At 44.7% G+C, this 14,221-nt stretch overlaps 1 protein-coding gene across 6 annotated transcripts in view; it reads left to right on the top strand.

Annotated features, from left to right (window-relative positions):
- Positions 1 to 987: 987 nt before the first annotated feature.
- TTLL1 (TTL family tubulin polyglutamylase complex subunit L1) overlaps positions 988 to 14,221 on the top strand; it is a 29,534-nt gene continuing 16,300 nt past the window's right edge. For 5 of the 6 annotated variants that reach the window (XM_090043728.1, XM_090043731.1, XM_090043730.1 and 2 more), the window contains exons 1-3: positions 988 to 1,095; positions 6,748 to 6,864; positions 8,712 to 8,920. In XM_090043728.1, the coding sequence (XP_089899854.1) occupies positions 6,752 to 6,864; positions 8,712 to 8,920 (322 nt within the window). In that variant the 5' untranslated portion in view covers positions 988 to 1,095; positions 6,748 to 6,751. Of the gene's footprint in view, positions 1,096 to 6,727; positions 6,865 to 8,711; positions 8,921 to 14,221 lie in introns of those variants that run through there. The other variant, XM_090043727.1, reaches the window with a different exon arrangement.

The raw sequence follows: 14,221 nt of genomic DNA, 5'->3' as shown, positions 1-14,221 counted from the left end.
GGGGGGGGAGGTTATTGATGTTATCAATACAGATTGTATCTGTTAGTTATTCCTATGACATTCTGCAGCCTTTGCACATGTGATCTACAATCGTGAGAACTATTCTTCTTTCCTGAAGAAGCCTGGACCATCACGGCAAAAATATCACTTAAACGCTGGCAGTCTATTAAAAGAACAGTCAATTTCTGAGGCTGCTTGAATCAAGTTTCGAAAAGTTAAGAAATGTCAGAACGTGTGTATGTCGGACCGTGCATGAACGCAGGCATCTCCAGTGCTCAGGGGCAGATCAGGGTGCCTGGGAGGGGTGGGGAATGGAGGTAGCAGGCTTGTCACAATTTCAAACAGGCATCCTTAGGCTCTCTTAGAGAAGGAGTTTCCATTTTTCCTTTGAAATTTCCCCGCTTAGAAATACCCTTTGCCCTGATGCCTGTTAAAACACAACTATCATTAAATAGCCAGCTGTCCCTTACTTATGCTGTGCTCCCTAGTGCTGCCTCATCCCTTCCTTGGGTTTGTTTTCCTGTTTCTGAGCACCTGTTGTTTCTGATGTTGAGACTAAGGCAGGCCCTCTTGTGTTTCATGCTCCCTCGTGGGGGTCTCAGGTGGCCTGAGGCGCTCATCTGGGCTGCTGCAGTGAGGGGAATGAGGCTGTTGCAGCAACTAAACGACTCTGGGCACGTCTACATGAGGCACTTACTCTGCAGTAGCCTAATAACACTGTGTAGCAGCATGCCGGTCACCAACTGTGCTAATACGCTACTGCGCAGTAAACAAAATAATTGCACAGCACTACTGTGCAGTAACTAAAGTGCACTAATGAAGGTGCAGATGCGCTCCCAGTAGTCTCTGTGGCCATGCCCCGGGCTCTACGCACTCCGCAGTAGGAACGTGCTCCAAAGGAGTCTGAGAGACTGGAGCGCAGGCCAGCTGTCTAGTGACTTAACTAGAACACAGGGGCGGGGCTTCTCTCGCTGCCGGCCCTCAGCTCTTACCGGAAGTCCCCCGCTCCGCCGGGGTCGCGGCACCAGCGACCCGGAAGCACTGGCGGCGGAGTATGGGGCGGGGCGCGTGAGGCGGAGCTGAGGCTCCCAGCAGGTAGGTGAGCGCGGCGGGCGGGCTCAGCTGTCACCCGGCCCCATTCTGCCTAGCCCAGCATGCTCTGTCCATGGGGTCTGGGCGGTGGGTCAGGTGGGCCGGGGCCGGATAGGATCGACTGCCCCCCGTTTCCACCTCCCGGCCCGCAACAGCTTGCCTGGACTCCCTCACTGTCCCTTCAGCCCAAATAATTGCCCACCCTTGGTGTAAAGGTTCCAGTCCTCGCTGTACTAAATGTGCTGTGCACACATGAAAGCCTGAGGCTGTAGAGCCCTACATGTGCTTAACTTAAAAATGGGCAAGTTGACCCTTTGAGGACAAAACCTATGATAGTGAGGTGAAGATCCATGACAATAGTACCATATTTACTCAATTCTAAGACAAGGGAGAAAAGCTCTTCATCTTTCAATCACATCTGAGAACCTATCTAGGTTGGGCTATAGCTGCAGCTACTGCCTGCCCCCTGCCTCTGCACCTTGCTGTCTCCCTTCTGCAGCCTCTTTCTCCCCCTTTCCCCCTCCTTGCAGCCTCTGTTCCCCCACCTGTCTCTCTCCTTCCCTCCCTTACCTTTGTTTTGCATTGGCAGGCTCCTGATCAGGGCTCCAGTATGGCCCCATAGCAGTGACAGGCAGCCCCCAGCTACAGGAGCTGGGCTGTGGTCCCTGTGTCAGGCTGAAATAGCCATTGGTAGAACTGTGGTAATGACCTGTCAGTGCAGAGTGAGCTTATGGGGCAGAGAGTGGAGCAGAGGTTGGAAAGGAGGGGGAAATCAAGGCGGGGGGACAGGGAGAGGCCAAGCTGCTTGACTGGCCCATACCACTTGCCTCCCCATTGCCTGCCCTCCTGTGGCAGTGGGGTGGGGGGATGAATTAAAGATAGCCCTCCAGTAATTAGATTCTGGACATGGAAAATTGTAACACATTTATACATTTCCCATGTATAGAATCTAATTATTGGTGGGTGTTTGTTAAATTCAGAATTGTATCAGATTCAAGTAAATATGGTAAATTGCTGCACTAAAGAATTGCCAGTCTAAATAAACAACAGGCTAACTTGGGGATGGGAGAGAGAGCTAGTGCTGTCTGTGAGGAGTTACACCTCAGAAACATTGCAAGTTGCTTTTGGTAACATAAGACATTTGTAGCAGACTGGAACTGAAGACTTGTTTTGAGCTTGAAGTCAGTGTCTTGCTCATGAGGACCCCCCGCTTTCTCTTCTTTGCAACTTGCCTTTTATCAACCCAGGGTTTTGTATATCAGTAAAGCAGAAATACATAATTGAGGGTCTGTTGGGAAATTAATATATTTTAATTTCAAACATCTGGAAATTCAAATATAAACATTCTATTAAGTTATCCTTTTTCGGCATGAGTGTTTTTACATCAAAATTTATATAGCACAGGCACAGCAGTAGGTGGTGTAAAATGTCCATGTACTTACTGCTTTTGCTCTTTCCCCTCTCCACCTTGGTGTCTGCCATAGTTTGTCCCTTGTTGTTCCAGGAAGGAGTGTATGCTAGAAAACTCTTATCTTCTTCACTCAGAGTATATAGTAGCGTTTGCTCAGAATGACATACAAAAAACTAGAACTCTTGGTTCCAAAATGATACCTTTTATTAGACCAATTGGAAAATGGCAAGAAAATTGTCCTTTTCTGCAAGCTTTTGGGATCAAAGTCCCTTTGTCAGGCTCTGGGAAAAGTACAGATGGTAAAAAGTCCCCATAGGTAGGAAATAAACTTCATTTTTGCACAGAGGGAGCTGAAGATGGAAGGCTGTCCCTCTGGGTCCATGAGAGTGTTTTTGTGAGCTGTTGAGTAGCTTTGTGATGTGTTGATCAGATATAATTCCTTCTTTTTGCTCAGAATAGCATTTATGGGTGGGTTAACCCACTATGAGTCAGCAATTTTCCATTTTCTTCATTTACTTTTTTCCTCATAGACGAAAAAACTTGTGGCGGAATGCAGGGCTGGCGGTTCCAGCACTGCTTAGGGGAGCCGCGGGCTTTGCGGAGCTGTGCGAGCGCGTGGCTTGTGGGGTGGGATTGGAGGTAGCTTTATAGCCGCCCTCGAGGTTTGCCAAGTTGGCACAAGTAGACGACTTAGAGTAAGTTGTTAATGTTTCTTAATTTATAGGGTGTCCATTGGTTCACGAGGTTCCAGAGCCAGCCCTTGCTCTCCAACAGTGGAACTAGTCCAAAGCTAGGTGCGGCTGCTAGCTCTGTAGTCCCAGAACTGGTCAACGGCTCATTTAGATGGGATGTTAGTAATAGAAGTTATTACAGAGTAGATATAGGATAAAACAAAAAGATTTTATTCACTCACCTGGCCTCACCCTCTTATGAATAAGAGGGGAGGCCGGTTGGAATGAAGCTGCAGTATATAACAAGTATAGCGAGCGTAGATATGCTGTCTAAGCTACGATGAGAGGCAGTCGAGGGGTGGAGTCTCCGATGTTTCTTCAGTTACAGTATGCTGAATACAAAGGGGGTCTGTTGGTTCACGGGGTTCCAGAGCCAGCCCTTGCGTTCCAACAGTGGAGCTAGTCCAAAGCTAGGTGCGGCTGCTGGCTCCGTAGTCCCAAAACTTGTCAACAGGTCATGAGTGAGATATACAGTACAAAACTGTAACACGGTGAATCGTTGTCAGTTGTCGGATTTTCGAGGCTTTTGTCTTCGCTGGGGTATGCCCAGACAGAGAGGCTGAGAACCGGTCTATAGGGTGATCGGGCCTATAGAATTTTCCGGTCGTCGTCTCTGTTGTTTTCTGTTTCTTTGCCTCTTTATAGATGTTGGTTGGACTGCCTCTGTGACGCTAACTATGATATAAGCTGAGCATACAGGGATAGGATAGTTTCTTTTACATAGTAATTGCTAGGCAGACTTTTTACATAAATTTCATTTCTGCAAAAATAACACTTCTAGATAAGAAATAAAATCTACAAAATGCGCACGTGTAGCTTAATGCCAACAGAGAAAAATACAAAGCGCTCATTTAGCTTACTAGTTAAGACTTCAAGGTTACATAAATGTGAGAGTGCCGCGCGGCAGTTATACAGAAGAAAAAAAAATAAAACAGTTACAAAACTAATTTGGCTGGAACATCCAGAAAGCACTCTTAATCCTTTGCCGGCCCTTGTGTTTAACTGTTATCTTTGGCTGTGTTAATCAATGAATTGCACAGTGTTTTTTATTAGCCTTCTGATTGGTTCTATTAGGACTATCAGGACTTGGTCCTTCAATTGGATTTATTTTGGAAGGTTGCAGGTTCTATTCAGAATCTTGGTGACTGCACCGGGACTGGCTCAGTGCTAGTGTCCCCCCCATGTAGGCTTAATTGTAGGACTGTAGCAGTCATATCTGTATAGGTGTATACAGACTCTGTTAAAGGATGACAGCGTGTTTCTGTTAACTTTTTTCTCTGACTATATAGAAGAGTGTTCATATATGAGAGTTGTGATGTAGGAAGTGAGCATTTTATCAGTATGAGGGCTGTTGTAAAACAGTAGCCTTGAGAATCTTCCCTGTTAAGTAATTCTGGCAAAAGCAGCTGGCCAAATGGCAGTTGTATGAATAGGGACCTGCTCAAATCAGGATTTTTGTGAAATCAAACAAATGCTGCAAAACCAATTAGGGCAGGAGGGAGCTTACTAAAAAATAAAATACTGGCTCCCCAGTAGGAGCCAGAAGTTGTCCTGGTCACCCAACACAGCACAAAGAGTTGCTGCTCCCCACCCCTTGCCACTGATTGGCCGAGAGAGCTGCCTGTTGTGCAGCCCCATCCTTCAACAATCAGTGGTAAGAGGAGTGGAGCTGCATGGCAGAGCTCTCTCCACCAATCGGTAGTGGGGGGGGAGGAGGCGGGGGAGGGGAGGAACAGGACTGGGGTCTTTCCACCAATCAGAGGCATGCTGGGGGAGTGTGGCCCCTCAATAAACCTGCAAAAATGGTGACTGACCCACTGATATGCCCAGGAAATCAGCTGGCCACCTCTGAGTTGACTAGATCCCTATGCATGAAGCAGCAGAATAACAAGAAGGAGGATGTGGAAAAGTTAAAGAGTGCCCAGAGGTGGGTGACAAAAATGATGAAGGGCAAGTCAGACAAGGAGAGGCTGAAGGAAATAGTTCAGCTTGTGGAAACAGTGCGTAAGAGGGTATATGGTAGTTGCTTTCAAATACCAGAAGGTCTGCCATAAAGAAAAGGGAAAACACCTTTTTTCTCTTGCTGCAGATATTGGACATGGGCTGGTGGTGGAATAACTTATGCTGTTGAAGTCACAGCAAATAGGTTTAGGTTGGATATCAGGGAAAATGTCTTTGCTGACAGAACAGTGAGGCTGCGGAATAGACTGCCTAGGGAAGTTGAACACCTCCAGTGATGGAGAGTCCACAAGAGGAGGTTGGACAGGCATTGGTCAAGAATGATCTAGGCATAACTGTGCCTATATTCTGCTTTGGATATTTCCCATGCTTTTAGGCTTTGCTTGCTGCTGCATGGAGCCAGGAGTGCTTTCTTCCCCTCCTGCTGCTAAGACCTGTCAAGGTTTCATTTATTTATTTATTTTATTTTTCAGCCCTTCCTTAGAGGCATTGGGTATTTGCTGCAGCCAAGGTTGGGGATTGTGATTGGGATGTGCCAGTGTTCCTGCTGGGTCTAAAATCAGTGCTTTCTGGCTAGAGGGTCTTTCTCCTCTGCTCAGTGTCAGACTGATTGCCCTATTCAGGGTCAGGAAGGCGTTTTACCCCATGGTCAGATTAGTATGGTCTGTAGGGGATTTTGCCTTTCTCTGTAGTGGGGATGTGCCCGCTTCCTGGTATCTCTTCAGTGTATTTTTAACAACCTTTGCAGCAGCACAGTGTTGTTTTCTGTAGTCCTTTGCTTTACCTGTGGCAAGTTAGGATGTTGTTTCTTGTGTTGCATCAGGGTTGACTGTAGTTTGGCTAAGAGGTTAGGCAGTGGATTTGTACCGGGTGGTTTGGATAGGGATGATCCTGCCTCAGGCAGGGGGTTGGAATAGATGACCTCTCAAGGTTCCTTCTGGCCCTACTTTTCTATGTTTCTATGAGTGATCAGTAGAATTTTGTGTTTTTATATAGAAAATCATTGCTGTGTAGTAGAACATTCCAAACAAGTAGCTTTTGAAGTCTTCTGTTGTTCCCAGGCTCAATGAGTGAGGTGAGCCATGGGATCTGCTGTGAACACATTTGCTCTTTACTTATTGTTATAAATGATAATATTTCCAGTGTCTTAGGCTTTATTTTGTAAAAGTTATCCAAGGGCAAACTTCAAATCTGACTTCAGTGGACAAATATTTTACCAGCACTAGAGATGGTAAACAGCTTGTTAGCAATGTTAGAAACAGACAGAGACTTGAACTGCCTTCTTTGTCCTCAGATTTCTCATATATGTAGTTTGTAGAACATAAATGGAGGTGGGGGAAAGAGTTTTGTAGCAAATGCTGCCCATATTCCATCTGGTTTATAGATATTGATTTGTGTTCTTAGTCTCCCCTCTTCCTAATTTTAAAGGCAAGGCACTCGGCAGATATTTCTTAATTCTCTCCACAGAACTTATCTGGCAAGCGTCAAGAAAGGGGAAAAAAAGGGGAAGATGTCTTAAAACCATGTCATGCTCACAAATTGATTTCCATTTAGGATAATGGCAGGAAAAGTGAAATGGGTAACTGACATAGAGAAGTCTGTGCTGATAAATAACTTTGAAAAGAGAGGATGGATTCAGGCAGCAGAAAATGAAGATTGGAATTTTTATTGGTAAGTACATAATAACAACTTTATATTTTTCAGCTTGTGACACACATTGCAAAAGTACTTTTCAGTAAGTCAAGCAAATGTCAAAATATATTAACATTATCAAAAGAATTAAGGTGGTGTGCAACTTAAAACTAGAATTAATTTGATGTAATTTGTCAGACAGTATGCCACTTAAATTGCCAGTGTTACACTTTGCAGGATTCCAGGGCCTTGATCCTTTGTTTAGACAGGTAGAAAAGTCTATGTAGTGCAGAGTCTGTGAAGGCCCCATTGAAATCATTAAGATTTCCTAGGGCACAAAGCTACAGCTGTATGATTCTAGTTGCATAACATCGATCTTGGAGGTGGGCTTTTTGGATTGTGGGTCTTTTGGGAAACCAGCAACCTCAGCACTGAGGTAATTTTTCTCCACTAGCTTTACTGTATAGTTTTTTGGGAAGGCAGTACATGAGTCTATTCAAATTACATTATATGCCACTGACTTACAAAATTAGATGCACTTTTTACTTCCTTTGGCGAAAGTACCAGTTTGAGTCCAATTTTGGCCTTTTTTCCTGTTCCGAGACTTTGACCATTGATGTTGCGGTAAGACTAGACATAATCTGGTAACATGAAATAATTTAGTCTCGAATGTTCTTCCTTGCACTTCTCTTCTTACTGTGTGGTATGGGATTATATAGAAGTAGAAAGAAGCCACGTTCCAAGGATGAGAATGAATGGTGGACCAAAACTGGTTAATAAGGTGGAAGGAAAATATTCTTTAACTTTGCATGTGGCATTGATTTACCGAGAGAGAGTGAAATGCTGTCTTAAATCCACTTGTGAAATAGTTACAAAATCTGGCTTAAGGAACAGTTCTGGATCACTTCTTATGTGATGTGTAAATGAAGCAATATCCATTTGAATAAATTCTGGAATTTTATTACACATGCACTGCTTTCCTATTGTTTTTTATGCTGTCAGAATTGTGTATCCAGTGTTAATATTTTTATTTAAATGGGTTACTAAAATTGGTTTGGTTTGGCTTGGTAATGGATACCTTGGCAATGCTTTTTGAGTATGATTTGAGTTTTACATGTGCTGCCCAAAAAAACAGTTGTGGGATTTGTATTTACAATACGTCATTCTCTTAAAATTAAAATTGCACAACTGTAATGTAAATAATGATCAACAAATGCCACTGATCTGTGCCACCAAAATGAGATGCATCAGACCCTCCCCCTGTTTTTACAGGAGAAATCAAATAGTTAGAAATGACGATGTCTAATTTTCATTTCTGAATCTCTGAGTTAACAACTTGCTTGATATTCTCTTGAATATGTCTGCTTCAGTTCTGCTCAGTTCAAATTTTGGAAGTTTTCGTTAAGAACTGTTAGTTACAGACTTCTATTTTTATAATAGAAATGCTGAGGTTCTGAAGAGTAAGTTAGATTCAGAGAGAGATGGTTACAACATTTGATCATGTATTGGTCATTTGGAAGTCCTGCTGAAGACTGACTTGACTTCTGACAGCATCAGGCTGATAAGGGAACAAGTTCTCTCTACTGTAGCCTTCATTAGGCTTCAGAACCAGTGGGGGAATCTATTAGGCCTTAAATCTTGTTTAGTTGCACTTCACCTGTACCCACTAACAGAGATTCAGGTATGTTGGACTTGTTGTAACAACCTAAACTAAAAATACTTCCTAAAGACAAATATAAATATGGAGGGGATAATGATTCCCTTCAGATACTTAATTTAAAATATAAAACATGTTAGTCAAAACTAAAGAGGATGGAAACTTGGTTGCCTTCTTCCTAAATTCTGTTTCTTTGGGGGAAATCATATAGCATTTTTTTGGCTTTCAGGATGAGCATACAAACCATCCGAAATGTTTTTAGTGTGGAAACTGGTTATCGTCTTTCCGATGACCAAATTGTCAACCATTTCCCAAATCACTATGAGCTGACCAGGAAGGACTTGATGGTGAAGAATATCAAAAGATATAGGAAAGAACTAGAAAAAGAAGGGAGCCCTCTTGCAGAGAAAGATGAAAATGGAAAATATATTTATTTGGGTATGTATTTTTGACTGTTGGCACAAGTCTTGTTATTGATCACACATGGATTATGCATGAAAACATTATTTTGTGTCCTACAGTAGGATTGAACCACAGATTAATGCACGTTGAACACAAGCAGAGCAGATGTTGAATTTGCTTTGGGACACTTGCATAAGCTAGCCACATTTTTAGGTTACATCTTTATTGTGGTAAGTTCTGTAAGAAAATATCAGAGTTTGTGAAAGATATCAGAAGGCTTTGAAGAATGGAATCTATTGGTTTGTTTGTTTTGTTTTTTTGTCTACAAGATTGGTATGGTATGAATACTGGAAACTCAGGCATCACCAAATTTTCTGCCAACACGCTCAACACTCTTTGAACAAACAGCATCCATAAAAATAGTCTTTAATCTTTTATATTCTACCCTTGACATCTTTGCCCAGGATCCTAACAAATATGGCATGAACTGTAATAGTTCAGTATTAGTTTTTAGGACTAAAGCTAATACTGAATTCACACATCCTAAAATGTGCTACTCTCTGATGTGAAAAGCAAGAACGATTGTTTAAGACACTATCTTGCTTGATGGATATTAAGCCTAGTCTAGTGTCTTGGTCAAGGATTCCATCACCCATCTCTTTACTTTATCCTTTTAATCCTCTCCTTTCCCATGTCATTTCTTTGCTGGTATTTCATTTTAGTATCTGCGTTTGTATTTTATAGTTGACAGTTTGAGTTTGGGGTGCATCTCTAGTGCTTATAGTGCTTGTCTGAAGCTTAATTTTTGGTGAATCACCAGATAGAGGTGACTGAGTTGGAGCACTGCATTTGTTTAGGATCAGGAATGGGTTCAAACTGGCTAATATTCTGGGGTGAGAAGGGAAGTAGTGGGGCACTAAATATTTTTAATATTTGTAAAATGGAAAAGAAAACGTAAACTGTCTTTACACACCTTTTGCTGTTTATGTAAGTCCATTAAACCCACTAAAATATTTCATGAACCTCTAAAAACAATGTAATACAAAAAAGGAAATATGTGATCAAGGAGTGCAAAATAAAATTGGCACGTGAGACTTCCATGGTAGCATGTGGTGATATTGCTGCTATCTTCTGTGCGAGCCAGAGTGTAAATAAATGTTCAGGCTCTTCGATAACACACTATACACTATTATTTGCATTCCTTTTGCTGGTACTTTCTCAAAGCCCTTCACAAACGATACCCCAAGAAGCAATTGGATAAATATTTTACCAATATAGAAGCAAAGAGGCTGCCATTATTTCAAGTCCACACTTGGAATGAGTTAGTAACAGAGCTAGAATCAAAGCTTTAGGTGTTCCCAATCTAATGATGAGAGCATGAAACCATGCTGAAAATCACATAAGGGAAGAGGACGATCCAGTTTGCAGGCATGAAAACCCACGTGGACCAATGTTGTTTTAAACTAGGATTTGGTGAGAAATAAGAATCTTACAGAAGAGCTGATTACAAAAAATAAGCTTGGGTGAAGTTGTCCTGAGTTGATTCAATCTAAATGGAAGAATAAGCCAAAAATAGATCTCTAAATAAAGCTTTGTGTTTTCAAAGGGCAAACTTTGAGAAAGTAAGGGAATTGGGTAGAGAAATCAGTAGAACTGATGAACTTGAGGGTCTCGCTGGAGAATAAACTTAGTCTTTCCACATTTGACTTAAAGTAGCAGTGGTCAACCCTCTGGCCTCATGGGCCAGATGTCAGCCTGCAGGCTGGAGTCTGTTCAGGGGTCAGTGCGTGGGGTCAGTCCGCGATTGCAGTCCCTCATCCAGCCACTAAGCAATCCTATGCATCAGCCTGGCTCCATGTGCTGGTCCAGCCGTGTGTGTTGGATCCAGCCATGGAGTGGCTGGCCCACAGGGCCGTGTCATCCAGCCCACAGGGCTTCCCAAATGTCTGGAAATTTGGCAGCAATAGCAGAATTAACTGTCATGACTTCCAGCGCCACAGCACTTAATGCTGCCACCACCATTCCACTGCTGTCAAATTTCCGGACCTGTAGGGAGCTCCATGCTCTGGCAGATTGATCACTGACTTAGAACAGTTTGATCTGAAATTTGCATCCCAAACAAGGGCCAGAGCAATTGTAGAGAGGGTCTCCAGGTCTAACAGAATGAATAACTATGATGGCAAGGCAGTGGAGAGATTTCAGAGAATTGGAAAAGGAACTAATAAGCAAAGAAACATTGTGACTAGCACATTACAAAATGGAGAGAAAGTGAGAATTGCAAAGGAAACTGAAATAAGTGGGAAAAGGTTCTTTAGCTATGTATATAAATAGAGAATAAGGAAAGGATAAATGGGGCTACTGTGCTGTGAGGATAGGATTGAGGCCAAAGACCATCAAAATATGGTCCAAAATCCAGTTGAACTGTGTGCCTCAGTTTTCAACAGAGGTGAAGATTCATAGAAGTAGGGTCGGAGGGGACCTGAGCAGATCATCTAGTCTGACCCCCTGCCCTGGGCAGGAATGAATACAGGGCTCATATGACTCCTATTAAGTTTAAGCTCAAATGACCCCAACTAGATAGTTATCAAGCCTCCTTTTAAAGACCCCTAAGGTAGGAGCCAGCACCACTTCCCTTGGAAGCTGGTTCCAGATCCTGGCCGCCCTGACTGTGAAGTAGTGCCTCCTGATGTCTAGCCTGAACCTACTCTCAATCAACTTTTGGCCGTTGTTCCTTGTTACTCCAGGGGGTACTTGGGGGAACAGGGTCTCACCCAATCCCCTCTGGTCCCCCTGGTAAGTTTATAGATGGCCACTAGATCCCCTCAGCCTTCTCTTGTGAAGGCTGAACAGATTCAAGTCCCTTACCCTCTCCTTGTAGGGCTTGCCCTGCTGCCCACTGGTCATGCGAGTGGCCCTCCTCTGGACCCTTTCGATGCTGGCCTCATCCCTCTTGAAGTGCTACACCCAGAACTGGACACAGTACTCCCAACTGTGGCCTGCCCAGTGTCGCAAAGAGGGGAGAATCACTTCCTTGGACCTGCTTGTGATGCATCTGTGGATACCTGACAAGGTGTGGTTAGCCTTGCTGACCACATCCTCACATTGGTGGCCCATGTTCATTTTGGAATCAATCGTGACTCCAAAATCTCTTTCTGCCACTGTGCTTTCGAGAAGGGAGTCCCCCAGCCTATAGGTATGCTGCTGGTTCTTCCTGCCCAATTGCAGTACCCTGCACTTGTCAGTATTTAATCCCATCCTATTCACATTTGCCCACCCCTGTAACCTGTCCAGGTCCAGCTGTATCATGTCCCTTCCTTCAAGCATGCCTACCTTGCCCCAAATCTTGGTGTCATCAGCGAATTTGAACAGGGTGCTTTTCACCCCCTCGTCCAAGTTTCTGATAAAGAAATTGAACAGTACAGGCCTGAGGACCGAGCCCTGGGGGACTCCAGTGCCCACCTCCCTCCAGGATGGTTATGACCCATCCACCACCACTCTCTGGGTCCAGCCCCCTAGCCAATTTGCGACCCATCTGACTGTGTAGGCATCAATGCCCCAGTCACCTAGATTTTTAATGAGAATGGGGTGGGAGACGGTGTCAAAGGCCTTCCTGAAGTCCAGAAAGATTACATCCACCGCAACACCTGCATCCAGTGATTTTGTGACCTGATCATAAAAGGCTATCAGGTTGGTTTGACAGGACCTGCCCTTAATGAACCCATGCTGGTTGCCCTTGAGCAGCCTCACCCCTGCAGGTTCCTCCCAGATGTGCTCCAGGATAATTTTTTCAAATAGCTTCCCCAGGACCAAAGTAAGACTAATGGGCCTATAGTTGCCTGTGTCCTCCCTCTTCCCTTTTTTGAAGACGTGGGGACCACATTGGCCTTCTTCCAGTCTTCTGGCACATGGCCAGAGCACCAAAAGTGCTCATAAAGCCGTGCCAGGGGCCCTGTGTTAACCCCTGCCAATTCCCTCAGCACCCTGGGGTGGAGCGCGTCTGGACCTGCTGATTTGAATGTGTCTAGGCCTTCCAGAAGTTCCTTAACTTGGTCTTCCCTGACTCTAGGCCTGGTGGAGTTACTCCTGAGTCCGTCCTGTACCCCGGTGGGGGAGAAGTCGGAGTCCCTGCTCAGAAAAATGGAGGCAAAGAATTTGTTAACCACCAGATTGCCAAGCATATCCTGCAGGGGCCCCACGTTGTCTGGTGCCTTCTTTTTGCTCCCTATGTATTTTAAAAAAGGACTTTTGGTTGTCCTTGATCCTTGTTGCTAGCTCTAGTTCTGTCTCTACATACTCTTGCTATGGAGATTTAATCCTCTTTGACAATAGCGCCCCCCTTCCACTGGATGTACGCCTCCTTTTTGACTTGCAGACATTTCTGAATGCTTTTAGCGAGCCAAGAGGACTTTTGAGCGCTCTTGCCCCCTTTGACTCGCATTGGGACTGTCACCCCTTGGGCTCGGAGAATCGTCTCCTTAAGGAACAACCACTTGTCTCGGACACCTAGTTCCCCCCTACTCTCTGGAACCATTGCCTCTCCTACCAATATCCTGAACTCGTTGAAGTTGGCCCTCCTGAAGTCAAGGGCTACTGCCTTGCTGCAGGCCCTTGACACCCTGCGTTGGATGGTGAGTTCCAGTAGGCGATGATTGCTATTGCCCAGGTGGTTGAGGACCTGGAGTCCCCTCACCAGGTCATGGCCAGGACCAGGTCCAGCAGGGCATTCTCCCTGGTAGGACTGTGCACCTCCTGGGTTAGGTGGAGGTTTTGCATCCCAGCAAGGAACCTATGCGAGTGCTCACACCTGGCTGACTGTTCCTCCCAGCAAATGTCCGGGTAGTTTAGACCACCCATGACGAGCACATCCCTTGACTTAACTGCCTCCACGAGTTGACCCGAGAATTCCTGGTCCAGCTCTTCCCCCTGGTTGGGTGGTCGGTAGTAGACACCCACTGTTAAGTCCCTTTCCCCTTGTATTCTGACCCAGAGCACTTCAGCCTGCCCCTCCTCTGATCCCATCCTGTTAGATGAGGATGTGTATTGGTCTTTGATGTAGAGCGCCACCCCCCCCCCCGCCGTTCAGTCCCACCTATATAGTCTGTAGCACCTAATGTTTTACCACCCAGTCTTGGGTTGAACCCCACCAGGTTTCAGTGAGCCCTACTATGTCTGGGTTTGTACTAGCTATCTGGAGGGCAAGTTCCTCCTGCTTATTTCCCATACTTTGAGCATTAGTGTAAAGGCATTTAAGGCCTCCTGTCAGTGCATGCACCCCGCTCAGATTCCTAGGATTATCTGGACCCTTGTTGCTTTCTTGGGTATCTCTTGTGCTTGCCA

This window comes from Crocodylus siamensis, chromosome 4, assembly GCF_052110815.1.
Source record: "Crocodylus siamensis isolate JL-2025a chromosome 4, ASM5211081v1, whole genome shotgun sequence".
Taxonomy (NCBI): domain Eukaryota; kingdom Metazoa; phylum Chordata; order Crocodylia; family Crocodylidae; genus Crocodylus; species Crocodylus siamensis.
The sequence above is the reverse complement of the archived record's forward strand: the minus strand, read 5'-3'. Positions and strand labels throughout refer to the sequence as shown.